The sequence below is a fragment of the Borostomias antarcticus genome, assembly GCF_949987555.1.
Source record: "Borostomias antarcticus genome assembly, chromosome: 20".
NCBI classification, from domain to species: Eukaryota; Metazoa; Chordata; class Actinopteri; order Stomiiformes; family Stomiidae; genus Borostomias; species Borostomias antarcticus.
Window position 1 is genome coordinate 16261882 of NC_140253.1, and position 16578 is coordinate 16278459.

General features: G+C 44.6%; 1 protein-coding gene across 1 annotated transcript; it reads left to right on the forward strand.

The window, feature by feature from the left end:
* Nucleotides 1–510: 510 nt before the first annotated feature.
* Nucleotides 511–16245, forward strand: adra1d (adrenoceptor alpha 1D; the record flags this gene model as incomplete). Its single annotated transcript, XM_084454235.1, has 2 exons — nucleotides 511–1450; nucleotides 15248–16245. 2 exons carry the CDS (start codon nucleotides 511–513, stop codon nucleotides 15799–15801), a joined length of 1494 nt encoding a protein of 497 aa, XP_084310361.1. The 3' UTR covers nucleotides 15802–16245.
* Between the last annotated feature and the right edge of the window lie 333 nt (nucleotides 16246–16578).

A 16578-nucleotide genomic window follows, 5' to 3' on the forward strand; every position in this document is an offset into this window, starting at 1 on the left:
ACATTTGAGGAGTAGCAGCAGTTATGCGGCGCGTCATTGCATCCACTTGACTGGGAGGAGCGGTGCTTCTCAGACGCTGGGTCCGAGCTGCGACTGTGCGGTCCGGTCTGGTCTCTCTCACCGAGGATATCAGCAGAGGAATACCGTCTACCTTTCTGTCAGTGCCAAACATAACTGCGTATGCATCCAACAAGTATACTTTAACTGACAAATACGTTGTTACCTCAAATAGGCTCAATCAAATTGGACAGGTGAAGCCTCTTTTGTTTTGTTTTTTGGAGTGAAGTTATCCAGTATTTTCAAACGGATGAGTTTTGTTTTTGCTGTTTATTCTTTTAGTTACACACATTTGGTATATGGAATTTTTTAGGCTATACCATTTCAACGGCTGGACATTTTGGTGACACATACCTCATTAGAAATTGGAAACTTCATTGAAAAACAAAATGCAAAACTGCTTGTTTTCCTTCTGAATCGAAGTCTCACATTTTCTTTCTATGGAGTTTCAAAATGACATATTCTAACCTGAAGAACGAAAGCGGTGATGGAATCAGTTTTGATACACTCAACGTGTCTTTTATAGAACAAATACACTCAAACATCAGTAACACGACCTGTAAAACCACTCTGGACACTCAGGTCATCGTGGTCGGAGTCTTTCTATCTGTTTTTATATTGGCGGCAATCGTGGGGAACATTTTGGTTATCCTGTCTGTGTTGTGCAATAGACACTTACAAACAGTGACAAACTTCTTCATTGTCAACTTGGCAATAGCAGATTTGCTATTGAGCGTGATCGTGCTCCCGTTCTCTGCGTCGTTGGAGGTCCTGGGATGCTGGGTTTTTGGCCGGATCTTCTGCAACATCTGGGCAGCAGTGGACGTATTATGCTGCACCGCGTCTATCCTAAGCCTATGTATAATCTCCATAGACAGATACATTGGGGTGAAATACTGCCTGAAATACCCCACTATCATGACAGAGAAGAAAGTAGGGGTGATTTTAGTAGTGGTGTGGGTCTCGTCCATGGTCATCTCCATAGGCCCGCTCCTGGGATGGAAGGAACCGCCGCCTCTGGACGAGACCATCTGCAGCATCACCGAGGAGCCCGGCTACGCGCTCTTCTCCTCGCTCTTCTCTTTCTACCTCCCGCTCATGGTGGTCCTGGTCATGTATTTCAGGGTCTATGTGGTGGCCCGAAGGACTACGAAGAGTCTGGAAGCGGGCGTGAAACGGGAGAGAAATAAGTCTATGGAGGTGGTCCTCCGGATCCACTGTCGGAGCGTGCTAGAGGACGCGAGCTCCAAGAGTAAAAACCACCCGTTCCGCAGCTCGCTGTCCGTGCGCCTGATGAAGTTCTCCAGGGAGAAGAAGGCTGCGAAAACACTGGCCATCGTTGTTGGGATGTTCATCGCGTGTTGGCTACCATTTTTCTTTGTTTTGCCAATGGGTATGTATCTTGTTTATACTACGGGGATTTGGAAAGTTTAAGTAGGCTATTAGAGCGGGTTTCTAATCTGTTTTGGAATCATATAATGTTGCAGCCTCCTGGGTGAGAGTTTTTTTTTTATGCTTTCACAAATATATTAGATGCGCTACCGTGCGTAAAGTCTGGCGATTAAGTGCACGATGTCGATATGAGGCACAATTTATAAAACTTTCAAAGAAATGAATCCCTAACAAAATCCTACCGGTATTTGTTTTTGTTTAATTTATCCACAACGAAAAAGTTGTTTAGCATTCATCAAGATGACAGACGGTTTAGTGCAAGGTGCCAGTGAGGCCGCGCGCGTTTCAATGGAGTGTGATATTTAGAAAAGCTGCTGGTGTTTTAATGATCTATCTGATGTCTCACTCTACATATGATATCCTACTGAAAGCTTTTGTCAGAGCTGTGAATTCAGAATAGTCCGACTCGCTGTTACGCACGAAAAATACGCAGTAGCCTACAGTACTGCAGGAATAGAATGCCCTCTAGTCTACAACATAAGGTGTTCATACGACGGCACTGTTAAAGCAGCGCACTTCATTAAAACTTTTTTTTTTGTAGTCTTATAAAAGTCAATGTGCACTTTATAGATTCAATACATTTTTGTTCGTTTTGTAGACAAATGTATGCGTCACAATGTTTTGGCACATAAAGGCTATCGAAATGCATGACCAAGTCAATGCTGTATATCTGTCTTAAAACATGAGGACTCTTCATGTATGCCTGTATACAGCTGGACCTATGTTGATATCAAATCATGTCCCTTCGGAGTAGGGCCGACATATAACATGACCAAAGTTCAAACAAATGAACCAGGCACTGCAATAGTGACACTGCTGGCACGTACAGGGTTTCTCCAACGCTAACAACAGCCTCAAGGCCTGGATACTTACCTGCCATTAGGGTAAACTATGATACTCAAGAAAAAACAACAATAAGGGCCAAACACACGCTTGCCAAGTGTCCTTCATCTCTATCAATCATACATTTAACACCGCCATGGTGAGATCCTATGATAATCCTTGTTCAACGGCTCTAAACTGATAAGCATGGAATCCCTTGAAGCAGGCTGGCCAAGCAAACAGCGCGGAGCAGAGATGTGATGGGAAGATGGGGTTAGGGGATGAGAGACAAAGAGATGTGATGGGAAGATGGGGTTAGGGGATGAGAGACATAGAGATGTGATGGGAAGATGGGGTTAGGGGATGAGAGACATAGAGATGTGATGGGAAGATGGGGTTAGGGGATGAGAGACAAAGAGATGTGATGGGAAGATGGGGTTAGGGGATGAGAGACATAGAGATGTGATGGGAAGATGGGGTTAGGGGATGAGAGACATAGAGATGTGATGGGAAGATGGGGTTAGGGGATGAGAGACAAAGAGATGTGATGGGAAGATGGGGTTAGGGGATGAGAGACAAAGAGATGTGATGGGAAGATGGGGTTAGGGGATGAGAGACAAAGAGATGTGATGGGAAGATGGGGTTAGGGGATGAGAGACATAGAGATGTGATGGGAAGATGGGGTTAGGGGATGAGAGACATAGAGATGTGATGGGAAGATGGGGTTAGGGGATGAGAGACATAGAGATGTGATGGGAAGATGGGGTTAGGGGATGAGAGACAAAGAGATGTGATGGGAAGATGGGGTTAGGGGATGAGAGACATAGAGGGATGATGGGAAGATGGGGTTAGGGGATGAGAGACATAGAGGGATGATGGGAAGATGGGGTTAGGGGATGAGAGACATAGAGATGTGATGGGAAGATGGGGTTAGGGGATGAGAGACATAGAGGGATGATGGGAAGATGGGGTTAGGGGATGAGAGACATAGAGGGATGATGGGAAGATGGGGTTAGGGGATGAGAGACATAGAGGGATGATGGGAAGATGGGGTTAGGGGATGAGAGACATAGAGATGTGATGGGAAGATGGGGTTAGGGGATGAGAGACATAGAGATGTGATGGGAAGATGGGGTTAGGGGATGAGAGACGTAGAGGGATGATGGGAAGATGGGGTTAGGGGATGAGAGACATAGAGGGATGATGGGAAGATGGGGTTAGGGGATGAGAGACATAGAGATGTGATGGGAAGATGGGGTTAGGGGATGAGAGACAGAGATGTGATGGGAAGATGGGGTTAGGGGATGAGAGACATAGAGGGATGATGGGAAGATGGGGTTAGGGGATGAGAGACATAGAGATGTGATGGGAAGATGGGGTTAGGGGATGAGAGACGTAGAGGGATGATGGGAAGATGGGGTTAGGGGATGAGAGACATAGAGGGATGATGGGAAGATGGGGTTAGGGGATGAGAGACATAGAGGGATGATGGGAAGATGGGGTTAGGGGATGAGAGACAGAGGGATGGAGAGCAGCTCTAATTACCTCAGGTAATGTCTTTCAACAGGAAAGACCAGACCCTGTTGAGCCATAATGACAGAAACCAATTAGACACACATACACACACACACACACACACACACACACACACACACACACACACACACACACACACACAACTCCGTACTGATCAGCCACATCCTAGTTTAATGCATTATTTATGCACCATGAGATTCATTCAAAAGACACAACTAACTGACCATTTCATTTTGAAAAAAGCAGCCCTAGCAGCACTCTACCAGTGGTTCCATCTCTTCGCAACAGAACAGTGTGGTAAACTTACTTGACCCCGAGAGAGATAGAGAGAGATAGAGAGAGATAGATATTAAACCCACCGGTTGTTCTAAGAGATGCATCCAGAGAAACGCTGCACTAGGGGAGTAGATGTTTAGGAGGAGAGATTGTTCAAATGTGCTCTGTGAGTCAACAACCATTGATTCTATGCGGATATCATTTGGTATGTTTGGTGTAGCCAGACTTGCTTTTCTTTATTGTATGTTTTAATTATATTATTTTTTATTTATATTTATTCACCTTAATACATTTATTCAAAAACAATTCTGTACATGACACCATGGCCCCATGGTGCACACACAACATCATTCATCATCAAGGAGATTTCCTCCCGGGCTTTTTGCCAGATCCTAGTCCGTTATTGTGCTTGCCGGCCCAGAGCCTGACTGCTGGCCCTGCTGATAGCACATCCTGGCCGGCCTCCAGGACAGATCCACAGATGTGTGCCAGGCAGCCAGCCTCTGCAGAGGTCTCCAAACAAACCCTCCCTCCCCTCCCCTCCAATCCCCCCGCGTCCCGGCCTGCCAGTCACGCTCCCCACGCCATGCGCCCCCCTCCAAATCGGAATACATTCTCAGTCAACATAGCTGGTTCAATAAAGGTAGAATGAGTTCCTCAGACTGCCCAGCCCTATTGACCCAGGCAACCGACATCCCACTGGTCTAATGACAGCAGTAATTGTGGTTAAAGAGAGGGATTTCCTTCTCGACAGCCAGGGGGGGGGAGGGAGGGAACGTTAGGACACTGTGTTTGCCAAAAAACAGTCAGGAAACTTCAGGATCCTGCACTGCAGTGGGGGGGGGGGGGCTTTGGTGATTTTGAGAGCCCAAAGAGAGTGGGTGATATCAAGAGAGCACATTTTAACCACGAAAAGAAGCACCAGAGGCTTTTGAGATGTCTGGAACCAATTCCACATCAACGTGACTCTCATATGGAGTCCATGTATCTGGCCCGCTCTGCTGGTGTGGCTCTGTTTGTGCTGGAAGCATTTAGGTGTGTCTAGTAGCCTCCAGTCCTTACTGTACGCATGCTTGCTGTTCGTGGTCAGAGGATGCGCATAACAAAGGAACCGCATAAACAACAGACAGTAGGAGGAGTACTGTACATCCTGCTCTGCTCTAGGAGCTGCAGGGTTCACGTTATGATGGAGCCATGACCAGACGAGCTGGTCAGTCAAAACAGACGAGGTATAAACACGATGTCAACACTGGTCTTAGTCCAGAGCAGAGACGAGGGGAACCGTGTCCACGTCTCCCCAAGATAGACCAACTCATGAAGTCATGCGTAACGTCAGGTGACCAAAACTCTGATCCAGGATGCCATACAGCACCGCGCTCCGAGGCGTTACCAACATTAGTAATACTATATTCCCGGCAACCAGACAAAAGTGAATACTCATGCTCGTGTAATGCTAAGCAGCTTGGAGGTAACGTGAAACCCGATTGTTTCGAACACTGTGTGATGACGCCCCGGTAGGACTATCAAAACCCCCTGAGCCGAGGGCGCTGTATTGGAGACGGCTCATCTGATGCAGACTTGGATGTTGGTGAATGCCTTCACCCACCCAGATCCCGAGCTGCCCGGGCACGCCAGCCAGCGGAGCAGGAAGGGCAACCGGGCTGAAGGACATCTAGGGAGGGAGAACTCAGGAACCGAGGCCAATCTTATCTTGTTGGGGACTTTCTCTCTCATTCTCCTTACAGTGTTTTGGCTGGTCGGCATATTGCCATTTTTGTATCGCTTTAAAAACAATTTTGCACTGGGGTCCTGCCAGTATCCCATGGACTGTATTTCTGTGTGCGTTAACTTGATTGAACCCCGATTCTATTATTTCTACAGCCTTGTATAGCTGATAGGCTGGAGTCTGGTGACAGCCAGACCCCCTACTTCCATCCTGCTGTTGTTCACAGTCGCTAGCAAAACGCCACAATTATTCTCACGTCTGTGATTATCTGGCCAAATAGGGAGATATTTATGTGTAATGGACGACAGATTTATGATGAGTACGTGTCAGTTTGTGCAGAGGCGTTCAAGTGTGTTGTTGACATGTCACTGTCAAGTCCCTCTTGCCTGCGGTGCTGGTCGGTGGAGTTTGACGCATGCCAAATGGCACAGCTGGTGTCCTTTTGACAGATGATACTACACCATTACCAGTTAGCCCGCAGAGTTCAAAGAGAATGTCCTATATCAGAGATGCTGTTTGAAGACCTTCTTCACACCAGGTGTCTAGAAGGTCAAGGATCCTCCACTGAGTTGCTGCTGTTACAGCTACATCGTAGGGTACTGTCCTTCACTGGCCTGGACACATGGGCCCAATCCCAAATCAAACCCATACCATCCTTCACTGGCCTGGACACATGAGCCCAATCCCAAATCAAACCATACCATCTTTTACTGGCCGGGACACATTGGCCCAATCCCAAATCAAACCAAACCCCTTATTGTGTCTTACTACTTACACCTATCATATGCTCTCAGATTTATGTGAAACCAGTGGGTAGGGGTGTGGTTGAGGGTTTGGAGTGTGCGTCTCACTCCAGGTCCTCATGATGACTCGTGTCCACTCAAGCTGCCCTACAGTACAGTATGTAAGGAGCTATGTAAACACAGCCAAGTGGAGAGAGTGGGCTCAGTCCGGGCTTTGAGTGTCAATAACCCCAAGCCAGATCCATGTGTGACCAGCGCATTACTAAGTACAAAGGCCTGCCAATGATGCAGGATGTGGATTTAAAACAGGCACACTGTCCTTTGTAGCCCTCCACCGTGGCCAAGGCTCGAATTACAAATCAACTTTTATTTAGTATGGGTATGTAGTATGTAGTTGATTTATTTAGTATGGGTATGTAGTATGTAGTTGATTTATTTAGTATGGGTATGTAGTATGTAGTTGATTTATTTAGTATGGGTATGTAGTATGTAGTTGATTTATTTAGTATGGGTATGTAGTATGTAGTTGATTTATTTAGTATGGGTATGTAGTATGTAGTTGATTTATTTAGTATGGGTATGTAGTATGTAGTTGATTTATTTAGTATGGGTATGTAGTATGTAGTTGATTTATTTAGTATGGGTATGTAGTACAGTATGTAGTTGATTTATTTAGTATGGGTATGTAGTATGTAGTTGATGTATTTAGTATGGGTATGTAGTATGTAGTTGATTGGCAGATTTGAAATATCTGGCGCAACGCATTCACTGAGATGAGGGATGTCCCTCGACATTACCGCACACACTTAATGTTTTTTTTTTCTCCCAAAGACTTCAATGTCTTGCTTGCGTATTGCAGCAGGCAGGGTCTCAGCCGACCCCTGCACTGTAACTCTGGGGAAAATCAAAATGAATGATAGCTGCTGTACAGCGCCAGACGTTCTGAGGAGGAGGGAGGAGGCGACAGACGTTCTGAGGAGGAGGAAGGAGGGGACAGACGTTCTGAGGAGGAGGGAGGAGGCCACAGACGTTCTGAGGAGGAGGGAGGAGGCCACAGACGTTCTGAGGAGGAGGCAGGAGGGGACAGACGTTCTGAGGAGGAGGAAGGAGGGGACAGACGTTCTGAGGAGGAGGGAGGAGGCCACAGACGTTCTGAGGAGGAGGGAGGAGGCCACAGACGTTCTGAGGAGGAGGGAGGAGGGGACAGACGTTCTGAGGAGGAGGGAGGAGGCCACAGACGTTCTGAGGAGGAGGGAGGAGGGGACAGACGTTCTGAGGAGGAGGAAGGAGGGGACAGACGTTCTGAGGAGGAGGGAGGAGGCCACAGACGTTCTGAGGAGGAGGGAGGAGGGGACAGACGTTCTGAGGAGGAGGAAGGAGGGGACAGACGTTCTGAGGAGGAGGGAGGAGGGGACAGACGTTCTGAGGAGGAGGAAGGAGGCGACAGATGACTGTGACAGTTGAGCCATCGCTTGATCTTCTAATAAAACTTCTTAAGTTTTACAAAGTAACGTTCTAAAAAAAAAAATAATAATCACACGAGGCATGTGGCAGCCTTCATAGATACATACATAAATACATCATCTTCATGAGTGACAAATTGGCTGGGGTTTGAAACATTTTCTGTCTTGTCTTCCCAATAGCAGAGTAACTGAGGCTGTACTCAATCAGTGGCCAATCAATCAGTTTGGCCGGATGTAGTACTACTGTAGGCGGGGGTTGGGTGGGGTTGCAAACAGCGATGTCTCTGATTGGTGGAGCTCGCACTGTTGCACTATATGATTATGGGTAGTATTTTTTTCCGTATGAGAGCAATAGTTTGAAGGGGACTGGACAGAATTCAAAACAGTCCAATTGTATTTGAGATACTGTATAATTCTGAAAAATGTCACACTACATCTACCATGTCAGTGAATTGTCATTTTTTTCTTGAACATTGGAGATTTTGCAGTGAATATGAGAGCATGGCGGCTTCAGATAGCTCTTAACTAAAAAAGGATACATGTCAGAGCTCTTTTCACAGCTCATTTACACCATAGGAATCCTTGATAAACATGTTAGTAGGTCTACAAACTGTGACAGGAATGAGTGGGATTCTGGACTGAGCATAGATTCACTGACTGAATTGAACACAGGTGGGATTGATTAGCAGACAAGACTGGTCAGATGAGATCCAAACTAGATGAACAGTAACAGTACCTGCTACAGATTAGGAACAGGCTGGCCTGATCTAGCTTGAAGCTGTTTGAAGCATTTTCTACTGAAGGGTGACAAACTAACACATTAAAAAAATACAACTGTGCATGAAGGCCAACAGCTTAGCTAAATGGAGAAGTGTGCATGAGGTAGGAGGAGGAAGAGGAGACTCAAATACATGAGTCTTGTCAGCAGAATTGCCCGGACCATAATTTAAAACTTTAAAATATATTTAAAATCATGTCACAGCACAATGATTATGCATTCACATTTTTATTCTGCATCATCCTGGGCATGAACTCAAAAAGTTACACCAAGGGTAAGTCTAACAAGTTTCCACAAAATGTTAAAGGCACCACGAGGGGTAAAAAACTAAACCAAAGACTAAACAATAAAACTAAGGTACACACTCAACAAGTGAAGAACAAAAGACAAAACTGACAAGGCCCAGGAAACACCAGGGACAACACAGCTACAAATAATGAACAGAGAACTGGACCGGGGGAGCTACATGTAGGCTCTATACTGCATACACATAGATATCAGGGACACCAGCTCACTGAATAGTTTTAAAAGAAAGTGTATCTCTTCACTTAAAGTAAGTAAAACGTGAAAATGCAAATATCTTTTAACGTGAGCTTTGCTTCGGAAAATTGATTGTGGTAATGTGATACACGTTGGGTGACAAGTTTAAGGAGATCAAATCATATTAGGACCTTTTAACTAGCTCCTTTTGCACTTGCAGGCTACTGCACTTTTCTTTTTCTAAAAAAGTATATCTCCAGTATAACATTTAACTAAATTGTCATTTTTACACTGTATTTTTAATTTATTTTTTATCTTTATATTTTATTGTGTTTCATCTTATTTTCCTGTTTTTGTTTATTTTGTCTATTTTTATGTGAAGCACTCCGTGCATGCACACTCTCTGTTGTAAAGCACTTTGAGCTGCATTTATTTGTATGAATGGTGCTATAGAGATACACTTTCTTATTCTTATTCTTATTATTATAGACACAGACTAACAAGACAGGTGGAAACCAATCAAACAATCAGTAGCACAGGTGTCCTCTCAATCAGAATTAACCAGTTGTAGCCCTGTGGTCCGTTATTGGGTAGGGGTTGCCAACAACAACCTCTCTGATAGGTGGCTGTTGCACTATAGGATTGTGGGTAGTGTATTTTTTCCTATATGAACAGCAGTAATTTGAGGGGACAAAATGAAGGCAGACTTCAAAAAATCAATTTTTGAGATAAAATTCTGAAATGTTGAGATAAAATGTGAAATGAAACTCTCCATCTACCATGTCATGAAAACCTAATCATTTTTTTCATGAACATTGGAGATTTATTGAGTATTTGCAGTAGCTGCATACAGTACTGTTTACAGTAAAACATTTTGATGCACTGTGGGCTCAATTTTTTATATTTCAAAAATCTGTGAAGATCATTTGTGGAGGACAGTCTGAAGATGTAGTGTAGCAATTGGGGTGTCAATTGACCAAAAAAATAGGGTAGGGTTTGATAGGTTTTACGGTTTTTGAGAAAAACAGAGTCATGAACTTCATAATTCCTGCCAACAGGACATTTCTACTCACTTGGACCTACGTTTTGGTGGTGGTTGCAAAGTGATAGACACATCCAGCCTATTGGTTATGATTTTTAAAAAGTTTAAAACTTAAGACTATTACTGTAGCGCCACCATCAGGACTTTTTGCCCACAATGCCAGTTGAGGACTTCTGGCGTAGGACTGGACCTGTGTGCAAAGTTTGTTGATTTTTCATGCATGGGAAGTCAGACTTCCTAGGAAGAAGAAGATTCAGATTAAACATATTGGGAAATACAAGAGGGACCGGCAGCTCAGGCTCTACTGTAAATACAAAACATTCCCAAAAGACGGAAAAGCCTAAAATGAAAGCCATTACAGGCTATCCTAGTATCTTAAAAGTAGCAAAGTACACAGAAGTACACTGTCTCCCACCGGCGTTGTTATGTCAACACCGTCCAGAAGAACCTGGCAAACATCTCAGGAAATGCTCTGCCAGTCCCGCTGGAGCCGTCATCCTGGGCCCGAGGGCATCTCGCCTCTCTGGGACGTCCCCTCACCAATCAGGATCAAGACGGATAAGACTGCAGGACCCATCATGGCCTGTCTTGATTACTAATGTTGAATGAATAACTTAACAGACTCAAAGCTCTGGTTCCTCCTCTGGCGACTGTAATATGACCCATCTTTACTAGCTCTGCATGGGGATGAAAGCAAATGTTCAACTGGGCAGAAGAAAATGGTTGTGGGGTGGGTGGAATATAGATCATAAGATAGTAATAATAATAACTTTATTTAGTACACAAATAGAATAACTTCATATGTGTACTGTATATACAGTACAATACAGGGCTACAATGTGCTTCACAGACATAATAAAACATAACATCAAAATAGCACAAAAAGATTGTAAGAGAGAAAATAAAAAGCCCTAACAACACCATAAAATACAGCAAAAGGGAAGAAAGCAATGTAATTAAAAGAAGAACAAAAATAAAACTATAACTTTTCTCTCTGTTCCATCTTTACCTTTATATCGAGGGCTGAATTTCATGAGGGAAGAAAACAACCACAAAACACAGCAAGTTCCCAACCAAGGAGCGCCAGTAGCTGTGCTGTGCCACAGTCAAACCAACGTCCTGCAGACGTACTCCCTCAAACTAATGACCCTGGGCGTCCAGTACAACAGTCAACTGTTGTAATGGTGTCATCAGATTCTAGACGGGGGTCCTCTTTCAAAGGGACGTTTGGTCTGAACATCCTAACAATGTGTCTCAGAGCACATAAACACAATTACCCATCTCCAAAAGAACCGTGCTTTCATCTCCCAGGGTCAGTAGGAGCCACTGTAGCCCTAGGTATCATCATTAATACCCTCCCTACTGGCGCGTGCCCTGTCTCTATTTATAACTATGGTGGGAGAGTGAGATAGGAGAGTGTGGGTGTGAGAGAATGTGTGTGTGTGTGTGTGTGTGTGTGTGTGTGTGTGTGTGTGTGTGTGTGTGTGTGTGTGTGTGAGAGAGAGAGAGAGATAGTATCGGGACAGCAGTCCTCCAAAGACCCGAGGGTGCAGGGCCCAAGCCCAATCTCGCCCATCTGCGTCTCAATGACATGGTTTGACACCGTACAATACATAAAACCAAATCAGAGTTTGTGGTTGGTTATTCATCTTGAAACATGTGATTCAAGAGGGGCATGTATTTGTGAGTGCTTTTGGGGGTGGGTTAGGGTGGTTCAAATAACTTTAACGAAACAACACTGAGTGCAAAACTAGCTAGCAAAACTATCTCAACACCATTTTACTAGCAACTAGCTAACAACAACACTACTAGCTAGAGAACTAGCTACCGTTCTTACAGGGTAGCTTTTGTTATTCTTATTAGCTAGCGTTAGCTACAAACTGTTCTTATTAGCTAGCGTTAGCTAGTTAGTATTAGCTACAAACTGTTCTCATTAACTACCGTCAGCTAGGGTTAGCTAGTGTTAAGCCGCCTTTACACCATTGCGAAAGATGACTGCGGTACGGTTCAGAAAGACCGGAAGTCATTCGTTTCCTATGAGAGTCCGTAGACCGCATGTGACAGGGCTCCGTGGGATGCGGTGCGGACAAAATTCCGCTCCGGTGGACGTCTGTATGCGTTCAAAAAATTTAACTCATCCGGCAAATCCCAGTCTGGCAGTACGACCGGAAAATAGCGTTGCTATGGTTTTGGTAAACAATGGTGTGTGTAAACAATGATAGATCGCTTTCTTGTCACTTTACTTGAATCATTTAATGTTATAAACTATATCATTTTCCAAACGGAATTAACAAGCCCATGTGATCTAGTGAAGCACGTTGTCAATATAACGAATATAACCAGACAATCAAGCCAGCATAGAGCCGGCTTCGGCTATGGCTAGTTAGCTAAAGTTAGCTATAAGCTTCGTAGATTTGTTGAACTTAATAAATACGACACACACACAACCCAAAGCTGTCAAAATAGTTCAATATTCTTGTAACTAAGATAGCTGGGTAATAAAATATTTTTTCCACAGACACATTTTGCTACAAAGTCTGTAACCTTTTAATATAGTTTGGCAAATTTGTACCGCTTCGATGTCCGCCATGATTATTGACAGATTTACTGAGTGCTCGGTGACGTCGACACCTGACGTATTGGTTAACCGATATATCGGGCCGATATTCACACTTTTACAAATATCGGCTATCGGTTAAAAAAAAAAAAATATAATATATATATATATATTTATTTTTTAAATGTATTTATTGTGCAAACTCCAAGACATGTAACAAACAGTACAAGTCAGCAGTAAATGGGAAGTTTGACAGTTTTAGCATATCAATAAGACAAAAGCAAAAACAAACACAAAAATGAACAGCGCTCAATGAACCGCGCTAAACTAACCCACCCACCCAGTTAACCACCCACCCACCCGCATGTCCCAGGAGGTACAAAGCACTTTTCCTTAAATGACAAAAATAACAAAAACAAAATAAATGTACAATAACTAAGTAAAAAGTAAATAGCTAAAGGACAGAGAAATAAATAGAGGTATTGGTCAGAATTAAGTGTCTATTGAAGTTAGAGAGGTAACATAGGAGAGAAAGGGGTCCCAAGTTCTGTGGAATCTTTGTAAAGATCCTCTGACCATGTGTTTGATTTGTTCTAGATGCAGAAAATGCATTAAATCTTTCAACAAAGAAGTTGTGCCAGGGGGGGTTAGGACTTTTCCAATGTAGCAATATACAACCTTTGGCTATGAGGGATGCGAGTGAATTTATTGTCCTCCACCACCAGAATATCGGCCACCAAATATTAGGATATCGGCCACAAATATCGGCCCAAAATATAGGTGTCGTATCGGTATTGGCCACTGCAATGATCCCCAAAATCGGTATCGGATCGGCCTTAAAAAAAGCATATCGGTCGGACACTAGTGTCCACCATGTTGCGGATTGCGGAAACCGGAGTCATTTTTCCGCAATGGTGTAAAGGCGGCTTTAGACCTGATTCATACTGTACGCAAACTACGCTGACGCGGCTGTGAACGTAGGCTCTACGCAAGTATTTTGGTACACTCTGAGTGTGCGGGGGTTGCTGCCTTGCATCAGTGCCGGTATCGGTTTGTGTGAAATAGCTTTTGCGCTCACGTAAAGTTAAAATTTTTGGCATGACACACGTTTCTACGCAAGGACGCATCAACGTCACCTTGAGTAGCTTGCGTAGCTCACGCTAGCGTAGCATGCGTAAAGTATGAATAGGCCGGGCACTTGGGCTGGGTTCACATGGCAGATTTAGCAAGCTGCTAAAAAAGTGAGGCATACTGCTTTGTGACTGAACACAGCAACTTTTTGGCACTGGTAAAATGCTTGATGCCTCGCTTCAGCAGATCAGCGCACCGAAAGGCTCCAAGCGCACTGCTCCATAGATAACAATGAAAAGCAACGTGGAAACGCTATGGCAAAGTCTTCCGTGTGAATGGGCCATTAGCTAGCTAGCGTTTTCTACGGTTTGCTAGCTAGTTAGCAAGCTACAGTTACAGCTAAAATACCAGCTATCTAGCTATTCACAGTGTACACAAGTACCATCCACGTCAACACAGGGATTAGACATGGACACAGGGATCAGGCTAATTTATGAAACTGGACCAAGGAGTGGAGCTACTCGGACTGCGCTTTGTGGACGCGCAATGCATGTCGCAATACACCTGAAGATATGCCGGTGTTCTGAAAAGTTCTCTCAACTTCTCAGGATGACCTACCACCCATAATATTATGTTTAATTCATGGGTAGTGCATCCTGTCAGCTAGGAAATGTCTATCAGAATGTCGTACGACCCATTTCATTGTGCTTAATTCATGGGTAGAGCATTCTGTCAGGTAAGAAATGTTGATAGACATTTCCTACCCATGAATTATACACAATAATGGGTCATAGGGTATTCTGACAGACAGTTCCTACCTGACAGGATGCGCTACCCATGAATTATACACAATATTATGGGTGGTAGGTCATCCTGAGTAGGTAGGCCAACTTTTCAGAAAACCGGCGCATGGGGGAATTGCTGCCCGTGCATCTCCACGCATGCATGGTATGTGGACCACCGGCTGCAACCCGGTCTTGGCGTTTGCACACTGAATTCAACATCTGTGTGTGTATTGCATGGTGGTAAAGCCTGCGATTTGGACACAGAGGGGCGGGATCGGGCTGAGGGCACGGATAGATGTGGGCGAGGGGAGTGCACTCCAGAACATTCACTTCCTGTTGTTTCCTCACTTCACATGCTTTTGGTTAAATGTTCAACATTAGAAAAAGAGAGCCAACTTTGCTGTCTTCCAAAAAATTTGATCATCCTGACGTTCCCTCTCTCTCTCTGTCTCGTTCCAGGGTCCTTCTTCCCGGCGCTGAGGCCCTCAGACGTGGTGTTCAAGGTAATCTTCTGGCTGGGCTACTTCAACAGCTGCATCAACCCCATCATCTACCCCTGCTCCAGTAAGGAGTTCAAGCGTGCCTTCACCCGCCTCATCAAGTGCCAGTGCTATCGCCGACAGAGGGTGTTGCGCCGCTACAACCAGCGCTGGCGGACCGCCGTCAAGGGAACGGCGAGCGGAGACCCCCGGGAAGACTACGGGCCGGGCTTCATCCTCCACGAGCCGCGTGGGAGCTCGACTTTCCACAAGGGCAAGGGTCCCTCGCTCAGCCTGAAAGGCTGGAGGCTGTTCCCGCCGCTGCAGAAGTCATCCTTCCAGCTCAAGGAGAAGATGAACAACCTGTCCAACAAGATGAAGGGGGGGTCGGGCAAGGGGGCCCCCACACCTGCGCTGGCCCGGACCGAGATAGACACTGTTTCCATGGGGATCTTCAATGACTGCGCTGAGCAGAACAGCTACCAGATCTATGACCTGACAGAGTGCTATGGTTTGAAGGAGACAGACATTTAGGGAGAATAGATGACATTGTCCTTTCTTTTCACACCCACAAAAGGCCATTGGACTAGTGGGAGAATGGCTGATTGAAAACATCTGCCAGAGATTTGAGATGTTTCAGAGAAATTTTGATCAAAGGGTTTCAGCCAGGGCCTGTAAACAGACATTTTGATCCAAGCACAAAGTCCAAAATATGTTATCAAGCCTTGATGAAGATTGAGTTTCTTGGAAGGAAAGTTCCACATTTGCAGTAATGTATGAAGTACTTCTTGAACTGGGTTGAAATGCAAATCCAATGCAGATATTGTATTTGAAAAGCCACATATTTGACAGGTGTATTTACACCTTGCCTTGCGCAAGATGATACATTTTGGTCTCAGCGTTAGAGAGGCTGCATGTTTCACGATCATGGTGGCCTTCAAGCATTTTCACTGTCAATCTCCAATCTCCAGATAAAGAACCAGCAGTACTAAAGACACCACGTCCCTCAATCTTACCACCACAAAAACTAAGACTAAGCTCTTAAACTCATCTTAAAGTGTTGTATATAATATTGGGGGAAAAGAGAAAAGAGAAAAAGGGACTGACTTGAAGCCACTGCACTCTTCAGTTGAAACTATGGGTGATTGGGGCATCTGATAATGTTGTGACAAGAATGAACTGTGATGCACTGGCATGAGCTAATGTATAGCCTACGCTATTCAAGATGTGTTTGTCACATGTGAACCGCACACAAACAGTACTTTGGATATACTGAGTAACTATGACACAGTTTAGCTTTTGCCTTTAGAA